The sequence below is a fragment of the Acomys minous genome (assembly GCF_964271855.1).
Source record: "Acomys minous genome assembly, chromosome: 6".
Taxonomy (NCBI): Eukaryota; Metazoa; Chordata; class Mammalia; order Rodentia; family Muridae; genus Acomys; species Acomys minous.
In genome coordinates, this window is record NC_140487.1 from 82,666,226 (window position 1) to 82,678,368 (window position 12,143).

The 12,143-nt window shown below is 41.2% G+C and overlaps 1 protein-coding gene across 5 annotated transcripts in view; it reads right to left on the bottom strand.

Moving 5' to 3' along the window:
• Positions 1-12,143, bottom strand: part of LOC311599893 (uncharacterized protein C1orf141 homolog) — a 58,912-nt gene that overhangs the window by 16,267 nt on the left and 30,502 nt on the right. For all 5 annotated transcript variants that reach the window (XM_084785986.1, XM_084785985.1, XM_084785987.1 and 2 more), the window contains one exon: positions 9,814-9,878. In XM_084785986.1, coding sequence (XP_084642112.1) covers positions 9,814-9,878 — 65 coding nt within the window. The remainder of the gene's footprint in view (positions 1-9,813; positions 9,879-12,143) is intronic.

Consider the following 12,143-nt stretch of genomic DNA (forward strand, 5'->3'; position numbering starts at 1 on the left):
CATGCTAATCTCACAATGTTAGGATTTTTTAAACATATGAAAATAGAAGGCTAAAGGAGATGCTAATTAGCACTTACAAATGAATATTTCCAGTGAAGTTATATGAATGCAAGGTCTCTAAGAGATATGCAGTTATAATCCAGTGAGCTAAAGTGGAGGGAAAACAATATAATTTTTTTGTTACTGCTTCTGTGTTTGCTTGCTTGCATGTTTGAGAAAGGGTCTTCCTATGTGGCCTAGGGCCTTGATGCTGCAATCCTCTTGCCTCAGCCTCTCTAGTGCTGGGATGACAGGAATGTGCCAGCATGCCAGACCCGACACACTAGACATAGTATACTTAGTAGCAACAATAAATAAATATATTTGATACATGTAACAATTATTATGAATAAAACCATAATAAATCCATAAAAATAACTATTTTAGCACAATTCTGAAGTTTATGAGTGTAAAACCAACAACTGCTATCATAGCTAAGATAATCAATCCACTAGTCTATGAACTGGTAAGAGTGAACTGACACCCAGCTGGAGCTGAGGGTACAGGCCTGTAATCCCAGCTCCTGAAGAGACTGAGGTTGGAGGATTATGATTTTGAAGCTAGCTGCAGGGGCAGTATTTTATTTATTTTATTAGCCTCAAAACAAAAAGTGAAAAGAGGGCTGAGAGTCTAGACCAGTGGCAGATCACTGCCTAGCATGAGCAAGGCTGCAAATTCAGTCCCTGACTCCATACTAACAAAGAAAAAATACTGAAAGAAAAAACAGAAAAGAAAAAACACACCACCATTGTTTCTGAATATTTAGGAAGCATGAAATAATGAACTAGAAATATAGAGCCTGTAAACACACACACTCTCTCTCTCCCTCTCCCTCTCTCTCTCTCTCTCTCTCTCTCTCTCTCTCTCTCTCTCTCTCTCATGAAAGAGAAAAGAAACCACCCAAACACAACAATCTGAAAATGCCTTTGGAAATTCTGACTCAGCCTGAGTAAGCAATCTTATCAGAACTACCCTGGAAACACTCTCCTCTCTTCTTTCTCCTCTCTCTCCTCTCTCTCTCCTCCTCTCCCCCCTTTCTCTCTCCCCCCCTCTCCTCCTCTCTCTCCCTCTCCTCCCTCTCCTTCTGTCTCTCTCCTCTGTCTTTCCTCTCTCCCCCCCCCACCACTCCTCTCTCTCATCCAGGAGAGTGAAAGAAAGTAGTGACAAAGAGAAACCACTAAAATTTGGAGTGACTGATCTGCAGCTGGCACTGCATGGGGCACACACCTGGCCACGTAAAGGCTGGACAACATTGAGGGCAGCCAAAGCCGCTGGCAGGTGAGAGAGGAAGGCTAGGAAGCAGCGAGCCGACAGGGCGCTTTCTGTCTAACTCTTCCTTTCACCCAGATGCATGCCATTTAAAGACTGTGGAAACAACTAAGCTAAAATATGAGCTGCTCTTCAAGAGAAACTTTGTCTTTTCAACAAGTTGAGTAGGCTGCTAAGACAATGGTGTTTAAAGGATGAGAATTGAGTGTCCTAAATATGCGTGTAATCGCAGCACTCAGGCGGCAGAGGCAGGAGGATCTCTGTGAATTCCGGGCCAGCCTGGTCTACAAAGTGAGTCCAGGACAGCCAAGGCTACACAGAGAAACCCTGTCTCAAAAAGCCAAAAGAAGAAAAAAGAAAAAAAAATCCAAGTGAGGTAACCCAGATGTTCAAATAGACTCCTAAGATTAATTTTCTTGTAAGATAATGGGTTTTATTTTAATCTTTTTTGTTTGTTTGATTGATTATTTTTTGTTCCGGTTTGTTTTGGTTTTTGGTTTTTCAAGACAGGGTTTCTCTGTGTAACAGCTCTTGCTGTCTAGCAACTCACTCTGTAAACCAGGCAGATCCACCTGCCTCTGCCTCCCGACTGCTGGGATTAAAGGCGTGTGCTACACCACCCGTCATTTTAATATTTTCATACGTGTATAACATTGTCTTTTGACCCATTAATCCCTCTATTGCCCTCCCTTGCCCATACTGTTCTCCTTTCATTGATCTTCCCCCAAATCTTAAAAAATGGAAATTCTAGAACTAAAAATAAATATAATATTTGAATTTAAGAATAATCTCTGGTAGAAACAGAGATATAAAAGGAAAAGTTCATGAACTTACCAATAGAATACTGAAACATATATATTGTATGTACAAATACACACACACACACACACACACACACGTACACACACATGGATTCAGAAATCTGAGGAACAATAACTACACACATAACTGAGTAACAGAAGTTGAGGAGATGGAGAGTGGACTAGAAAAATACTTGAAGAGATGAGACTGGGATTTTTTTTTTTTTTTTTTTTTTTTAGTTTGGCAAAACACGTAACTACTGAATTCTGGAAGCTTACTTAACTCCATGAAGAATTCATATGGAAAGGGCAATAGGTACAGAGTCAACTGCTGAGACCCAGACATCAAGACAAGGACTGAAAGTAGCATGAACCTAAGATCCAGGAGCAACAACTCAAACCTGTGACGTCTCAGCAGAGAGCGTGAAAGTCAGGCGCTGTGAGCTGAAGGATGCTGCCGCATGAAAGGGGGAAATATCACTCATGTGCATATTCTTCAGTCAGAGTCTTGTATCAAGTAAAAATTGCCTTCAGAAACATCTTTAAAGAATAACTAAGGACTTGGTTCCTTCAGACCTCTACTACAAAGTGCTCTGATGGAAATGTGTCAAGCAAAAAGAAAATACCAGAAACTTAGCTTCAGGGACAACAGAAAAAATAAATCAGATCTGGTAAAGTATTCAGTTTTATATATAGGATTCTTTCTCTCAAATATAAATGGTGTCAAAGGCAAAAAATACAATATTTTTCTATAAAAAATTTGTGACTATATATAACAGTACAACTAATACGGTAATAGACTATACAATTCAAACCTCCCTCCCTCCCTTCTTTCCTTTCCTTTCCTTTCCTTTCCTTTCCTTCCTTCCTTTTTCCCCTGAGTGCTGGGATTAAAGGCATGTCCCACCCTTGCACAGCCCCATACAAAACTTTCTGCATCACTTGTATGATTTTACTCTAAAGCAATGGTCTTCAACCTTAATGCTGCGACCCTTTAATACAGTTCCTCGAGTTGTGGAGAGTACAATAAAATTGTTTTGTAGCTACTTCGTAACTGTAATTTTGCTACTATTTTGAGTTATAAATATCTGGTATGTGATTCCTAAGGGGTTGTGACCCCACAGGTTGAGAACCACTCACTGCCTCAAACAAAGTATAAAACGGTGATGTTTTTACATGTGTAGGAAATGCCAAAACCCCAAACAAGCACAACAGGTAAATAAAATAAAGATTTTAATCTATGTTTGAATGAGAATGGCCTTCATGGGCTCATGTATTTGAATGCTTGGTCCCTAATTTGTAGAACTGTTTGGGAAGGATTGGGAGGTGTGGCCTTGTTTGAGAAGTTGTGTCAATGGAGGCAGGCTTTGAGGTTTCAAAAATCCTATACCATTGCTGATTAGCGCTCTCTTTTCCCCTCCCTTCGCTCTCTTTTTCTCAGTCTGTTTATGTCTCTCTCTCTATGTCCCTCTCCTCACTCTCTCTCTGTCTCTGTCTCTCTCAGTCTCTCTGTCTATGCCTCTCTCTCTGTCTGTCTGTCTCTCTCTCTGTCTGTCTCTCTCTCTTTCTGTCTATGTCCCTCACCACTCTCTTTCTGTCTCTCCCCCCGCCCCTCTCTCTCTCTGTGTCTGTGTGTGCGCGCGCCTCCTGCTTCTGAATCAGATGGAAATTCTCAGCTACTGCTCCCATGCCTGCCTGCCTTCCTGCTGCCATGCTCCTTGCCATGATAGTCATGGAAAAACCCCGTGGACCTGTAAGCAAGTCCCCAATTAAATGCTTTTCTTCATAAGTTGCCTTGGTCATGGTGTCTCTTCACAACAATAAAAAAGTAGTTAAAACAATATAGATTCAAATAATCTCAACGGTGGCAGGGAAAAAGGAACAGAAGAACAATAAAGCAGAAGAAATACTAGGTCTGAGTGTGAAATGTTCCATAGACTTATGCGTTTGAGCAGTTGGTCCCCAGCTGATGGTTCTGTCTTAGGAAGGGGATGCAGTTGGAGAAAGCAGGTTCCTGGCAGATATGCCTTGAGGTCTACATGGCCTGGCCCTACTTTCAGTACTCGCTCTGCTTCCTGCTCTGCTGAGGTATAAGGGGGTCAACATGCTGCTGGTCACCATGTTGCTAACTGTCACCATCCTTACCATGATGGGCCGTGACCCAAATAAGTCCTTCCTCTCTACAGTTGCTTTTGTTAGGTGCACAGTCACAGTAATGAGAGAAGAATGAAAGCAGAAAACCAGTTCAGACAGCTGAGGTCTTTGCAAAGATAAACCTGACTATATAGGTTTTAGGCATTGAGAACTGATGTGTAGAAAGAATGAGGAAAAGTCCGGTGCTTCAGGCTAGAGAATAATTAATAATAAAAAAGCTTAGTTGATTGAAATGCTGAAGGCTAAACTATGACTGTTGACTATTGATGGTACTGTGGACGGCATAGTCTTAATTGAGCAAAGCTCCATTAGGAACTGGGCTAGAGGAAATTCATGTTACATTCAGACAATTAATTTGGCTGTACTCTCCTGCGATATTAAAATCCAAATAAGCTATTAGTCTTGTTTGAATTCTATTGCTGAGATAACTATAATTAAAAGAAACTTAGGGGAAGAAAAGGTTTGTTTGAGCTTACAAGTTAAATAGCACATCACTGAGGAAAGTCAAAGCAGGAATCCAGACAGGAACTTAAAGCAGAAGTCATGGGGGGAATGCTGCTAGCTGGATAGCTCACAGACATACTTGGATAACTTTCACATGTAGCCCAGAACCATCTGCCTGAGAAAGGATACCACCTATAGTGGGGAGGACCCTCCTATATTAGGTAATAACCAAAGACTGCCTCACAGACATGCAATTGAGTGGTGGCTCAGTTGCTCTAGGCTGTGCCATGTGACGTGGACTGTGAAAGCAGCTAGGATGGCTATATTCAAAATGGGTGGACTAAAGTGTTTGGTGGAACAGATTTCAAACCCTCACAGCATTTAGGCTGTGGCATAGCTACTGCGCACTGTGTCTGTTAAGGGCTGCAAAGAGACTTCAGAACAGAGAGAAGAGCAGAAGCTAAACGATCATGTCAACATGCCAACACGGCCTCCTAGTATTTGTGTTTATATACATAGACCCATTCTGTCCTCAACCTTGGTCAGAGATGCTTTTTTTTGCAGTGTGAAGTAACCAACGTAGGGATGCATAACTGGTCACACTACTGAGAATAAAGGACTAAGGGCTTAGCACCAGACAAGAAATCTGTTTCAACTCCCCCACCAAGGCTCTTTCCTCACGAAAGAGGAAGTGGAAAGAATCTAAGAGCTGTGGGATATAGAGAGCTATGACATGCTGTCTTCTAGACACAACACAGACATTCATGGCTATTGTGCTTGTAAACCCACACATCTGTGGTTGCCTGCACAAGACAGGCCAGCCAAGTTCTAGTGTGGGTTGGAGAAGAGCGCAAAGGCTCTATCCCTAACCAAGGATCTATTGGCAGTTTCCAGTTGTGAGGGGGGAAGGAAAATCATTCTTTGGGGGGGAGATTATGGCCCCGAGGAGGTTTCACATACCCTAGTGGATGGCCTATACTGTGCACAACTGGGAAAGACCTAATTGGAATTAGTGGTTTAAAAAAACAGAAAAGACCATGAAGTTGGGAGGTGATATGTTGGGGGTTAACTGGGAAGAGTGGGGGTGGGAATGAGTGGGCAGATGTCATAAATGAGTAAAATTAACAGAAAATACATTTAAAACTGTAGCAGAGGAATAGGAACAGCGTGCAATTTGATGAGGAATGGGACATAGGCATTGTTAAAATGGGACAAAGGTGTACACAAACCAAAGGTTTATAATTCTAAAGATTTAGCATAATTATAGAGTTTTAAAAAGTCTTACTTTGTACAAAGACAATAGATAAAGTGCCTTAAGAATAAGACCCAGTTCATCAAGAGTTCCAGTATACAGCAACACAAATACATTTGACATGATCTCACTTGAGAACAGAGTGCAAAGAGAAGCTGCCAGGACTGCTACTCAAGCAGGGCCCCTTAGGAAAATGTTTTCCCAGGTCAGCCAGGCATATGCTCAAAGGCCACTGCAACTTTGAAAGGGGGCAAGAGTTCACCTTTAGTTGACAGCAGAACTCAGAATCATCCTCTTGGTATTGCTTTTTCAGTCGTGAAAGGTTAAGGAGTGGCAGGAGGAGAGTGATCATGGAAGCTTGCACCAAGGTTCCAAGGAGTCACCGAGCCTAGCTAACATGTAGCACAGTAGGACTCCCTTCATGGAGCTCCTGAGGGGGCTGACTGTATCCCTGGGATATTGGAGATACCAGACACATAAGATGCTTACTGAAGAACGCTATGGGCACTGACTGGCCAAAGAGAGAGGCCATATGTGCCACAGGCAATAGAGCCAAAGGTGAGTCTACCCAAAGCTTGATGGAGACTAGGAGAGCTCCAGATGGCCGACAAAGAGCTACAGAGTTTGCTGCTAACTCTACTGTTAGTCTTACTTTGATAGCAATTTCTTCCTATCCTCCTGTTGTGTTTGGGACAGGAAGTTTTACCCTACGCCATTGCATGTTGGGAGCCCTACTTAAGGAGCTGCCTTGAGTCACCAAAGAAACTTTGGACTTTTGGACAGTGTTATTAGAGTTGTAAGACTCTGGAGTGTTGGAGGCTGGATGGAACACAGTAGAATCTTCTCTATGGGCTCTCAAATTTGGCTTCCAATTAGTGGTGCTTTTCTGGGGAGGTTGTAGAGCCTTTAAAAGGTGAGGCCTATTTGAATGAACAGAACCACTGTAGTGTGAAGACCCCAGGCTTGCAGCATTTGCTCTGCTTTCTGATTTGCCCATATCTGAGCAAGTCTCCCCTGCCATGACCTCCTCATGGATCGACTCAAACCACAAACACAAGCAAACCATTCCTTCCTTAATTCCCTTATTTCAGCAACAAGAAATACAGCTAACCAGGAGACTGACAAAAATAAAACAATAGGCTGAACCACTGCTCATTGCAATAATTATATATTAAATTTTAGTAATCACTCTAGCTAAAAGCAACTCTTAGGTAAATAAAAAGCAATACTGTCTCAGTTGGGGCTTTTTATTTCTCTGATAAAAACACTATGACCAAAAGCATTTTGGGGAAGGAAGGGCTTATTTCAGATTACAGCACAGTTCGTCTATCACTGAGGGAAGTCGGGGCAGGAACTCAGACTGGGTAGTAGCGTGTTGAAGGGCTTTACAAACATTCTGACATTGAAAATATCATGTGCTTGTGAAAAGCCTCAGATATTAAGTACTTATATAAGGTTGCATTTTATAGACATATTCTTAAGTAGGCAACCTCAACAAGTCTTAATAGTTTGGAAGGTTTAAGATGCCACAGAATATGTTCTCTGCTTAAAAACAGAACTAAATCAAACATTGTTATATACCTTGACGTTTTTCAAGTATTTAGAAGTTCTATAATGCATCTCAACTAAGAAATAATAGGAGAAAATAAAACATTCTCTTTAAAGTGAATGACAATAAAAATATAATACTTAGAATTATTGTAATTTTACTCAATGTCACCATTATTTACCTAAATAAAAAGCCTGGGGAATTATTCTGAACACACCGAACCACTTTAAAGCCCCTCGGGGGCCTAGGGAGATGGCCCCTGTTCTTGCAGGGGACCTTAGTTTCCAGCACCCATGTTTGGTGGGTCACCGCTGGATGTGTGTAACTCCATCTGCAGGGAACCAGACAGCCTCTTCTGGAGTCTGTGGGGACCCACATGCGTGAGCTTCTGTTTAAGACATAGTCCAGTGAGCATGAAATAGAACTGTCTGAGGTAAAATTGCCATGCCTTGTTGTTGTGATTTGGATGGGAAATAGTCCCATGGGCGCACACTTAACCTCAGCGGCTGGTACTATTTGGGAGATCTGTGGAAACGTCAGGAGCCTGTGCTTCACCGGAGGAGGCGGGGGCTTCATGCCCATGCTCTGCTTCTCGAAAGCAGATCAGTGTGAGCAGCCAGCCTCCCGTACCGTACCATGTCTTCCCTGCCTTGTTTTCCCCACAGTGACACACCAGATGTAAGCCAGAATAAACCCTTTCCCTCGTTGGTTTTGTTTTATGGTCGCAATAGGAAAAGACACTAAAACACTAGGTGCATCCTCATGTGCATGTAGAGAAGGTCTTGGATTTTTTTTTTTTTGAGACAGGGTTTCTCTGTGTAGCCTTGGCTGTCCTGGACTCGCTTTGTAGACCTGACCTTGAACTCACAGTGATCTGTCTGCCTCTGCCTTCTGAGTGCTGAAATTAAAGGCATGTGTCACCACGCCCGGCTGGTCCTGGATAATTTTAATAATTAAAATTTTGCATATTTTTGCTGACATGCTAGTAAATTATTATGATGAACAAACTGGGATGTTATACATTTCTTGGGAGGATTATTTTATTTTATTTTATTATTATTATTATTATTGTTGTTATTATTATTATTATTGTTGTTGTTATTATTATTATTATTATTATTATTATTATTATTATTATTATTATTATTATTATTATTATTAATCAGGGACTTAAACATGCAGATGAGAATAAATCCATAGGAGCTGGAGAGATGGCTCAGAGGTTAAAGAACACTGTCTGATCTTCCAGAGGTCCTGAGTTCAATTCCCAGCAACCACATGTTGGCTCACAACCATCTATAATGAGATCTGATGCCCTCTTCTGGCCGGCAGGTGTACATGCAGGCAGAGCACTGGATGCTTGATAAATAAATAAATGTTAAAAAAAAAAAGAATAAATCCATACTCTGGGGAGCAGATCCTGTTAATGCTTTTTTTTTTTTTTAATTTAGGAGTATGGAACAAAAATAATAAGCATGGCCGGGCGTGGTGGCGCACGCCTTTAATCCCAGCACTCAGGAGGCAGAGGCAGGTGGATCACTGTGAGTTCGAGGCCAGCCTGGTCTACAAAGTGAGTCCAGGGCAGTCAAGGCTACACAGAGAAACCCTGTCTCAAAAAAGCAAAAAAAAAAAAAAAAAATAGGCATATGATTTGGGGGAATAGGTCAGTGATTAAAGACTTGCTGAGAACACACGAGGCCCTAGGCTCAATCTCCGGTACTGCCCCCCAAAAGGATAAAAATAGTTACTAATGATCATCATTAAACATGCATAGCTTCATGTTTCTTTCCCCACAACAGTAATAATCAGTTAATAACAAATCAGTACATACCAAAAAAAGACTCTAAAGTAGTTTACCCTCGCTGATTCTCGGGGGTAATTTATCTCTCTCGTCCCTATGCATGGCCTGCAGAACAGTGGTCAGGTACAAGCTCTGAAGACAGGTTTCAGAATGCAGCGGAAGTCCCCTCAGTGAACGGTCGGTTCTAACCTAGCCGGAGGTAGTGACTATAACTGCATAACCTAACCACAGCTCAAAAAACTGCCTGAGCTGCACATGAAAAGATTGACGGGTTCATGTGCTTATATTATAAATGTAGTAAATGTTTCAATTAGATATGCACATCTATATCTTATACATAATTTAATGTCTTCATACATAAGGTTTTATAAATATCAGATGTAGTTGCTTTACATCTTTATACTTTTGGATTCTAACATTATTGGAATTGTGATACATAGAGACATAAAGTTATTGAACTAGCTAAATAACTTTTAAGTAGCACAAATATGTGAATTATACTTACCTCAGGTTTATCCTTAAGAAAACGAAGAGACGTAGGACTCGATTTTAGATTTTCTTCTTTGGATTCTAAGGAAATCCAAACACACACATACACAAAATGATTAAAAAGAAATAACGCCTGCAATTTCCCTACTACTGGTACAGTTTTTAGATGTATACTTAAATAATTCCATTTGCTTACATGTGCAATATTTTTACATTTGTAGAGAGAAATCTATTCTAAAATGACTCTCTTAAATGTCTTCATCACATTTATTTTATTCTTGTACATGTGTGCATGTGCAGGTGCATGCATGGTACAAGGCATGTGTGGACATCGGAGGACAAGCTGTGGGACTCTGTTGTCCTTTTCCACCCTGTGAGTTCCAGGGATTGAACTCGGGTCATCAGGCTTGGCAGCAAGCGCCTTTACCAACTGAATCATCTCATGTCACCAACCTTTGAAATTATTTCCTTTACAGCTGATAGCTTAAAAGATAGAATATAATTTTCAAGTATTTATTATTATACAGTACAATTTTAGTTTCTTAGAAAAGCAATTTCTAAAACACAGAAACACACATTATTCAGAGTATTCTTTAAGTTGTAAAATAATCTTTAATAATTCTTGGAAAAGAGATGTATTCTCCCCAACCCACATTTCTTTTTTTCTAACTATGTGTGTTATTCATTCAGATGATTATATAATATATTTTCTTAATATAAACAAAATGTATGGGCCAAGTGTCCCAATTTAGGGTTTAGACAACTCTGCACTCAAACTAAACTAATTTTTATGAGTTATATTGCCTTAAAATGTCAACCTCCCTGACCTTTCTGCCCTATCTGTTAGTTTCAAATATTATTAATTGTCACATATGGGTGCTTTGAGACAGAATAATACAATAGATACAGCAAACAATATGGAGTCTGGTATTTGTTCAGTTGATACAGTAGGCGCTGGTGCCAGCCCCTGACTGGAATCACTTTCTAGTAATACACACATTTAGTGAACAACACAGAACGGAAACAGAAAGAGTGGATGCAACGTGTAGTTATCTAGGCAGAGAGGAAGTCTGGAAGTTGTGTTGAAAGGAGCCTGGTGAAGAGGTAGTTTTAGTGACAAAAAGGCAGTTTAAGAAGCAGTGAATGACTCTCAATCTATTGGCAAAGTTCAGAACATCCAGTGTCTTCGCAGAGAGAGCACATTTCATAGTAAGTGGGCTTGAGAAGATAGTGAAGAGGCTTTACCAAGGAGACCAGCCACCTTTTCAAAGAGAACTAAACACTGTACAAAAGCAAAGGCTTAGAAACCCCTGCTGCCATAATGGAAGGTCAGGCAGGTAGTAGTAGCTCTCTTTGAGAAGGTAACTAAAATTTTAGAATGAAATACTTTTATGACAAAAATAGAAAAATTTTTTATTGATAAATTTTGTTCTTTGATGAGTTCATTGAGCACAAGGAGCAGGCCAGTAGGCCATATTCTTCCATGACCTCTGCCCTAGTCCCTGCCTTCAGGTTCCTGCCCCAATGCCCAGTGATGGGCTGTGACGTGGAAGCACAAGCTAAGTGGACAGTCTTCTCCCTTTTTTAGTTACTCTTCTGTTGCTTTGATAATACGCCAAGACCAAGGCAAGGCAACTTAGAGAAAACACGCTTTATCTGCGCTTACAGCTCCAGAGGCCTCAGAGTCCACGACGCTGCGCAAAGGCATGGCAGTAAGCATTAAATATGGCGGCAAGATCAGAAAGGCAAGCTCACTTCTTGGACCACAAGCACAAAGCAGGGAGAGTGAACTTGAAATGGCGTAAATCTTTAACCTTTCAAAGCCCACCTCTAGCGATATACTTCCTCCAACAAGGGTGCACCTCCTAAACAGCCCCCAAACAGTGCCACCAATGTGCTGCAGGGGACATGCTCCTTCAAACCAGCACACCTTCCCAGAATGCTTTTATTCATGGCATTTTATCACAGCCTCAGAAAGCAACCCAGGATGCCTAGGATCAGAAAGGGTAGCTATTATCTGGAAGACTTTAAGTGCCATTTGCATTTGGGAAGATGGAGAGAACCAAGAAGTCATACCAGGAAGGAAGCTAGTGTTTGTCTAAACAAAAGATGCTGCTGCTCAGATCCAGGTGACAGCAGGAATGGGGACTATACTGAACTTGAGATGAATTAGCATGGTGAGGACGTGCTTTGAAACTAAGCAACCCAGGAAACCAGAGGTGACTCTTAAACCTTCACATGTGCAGCCTCTCAACAGGTCCTCTCTGTGCTAACTCATTCTGAGTTCAGTATTCAGTGTGCTGTGCTGAGGATGCTGGAGGAAGACAGTGGGAAAGAACGGCTACA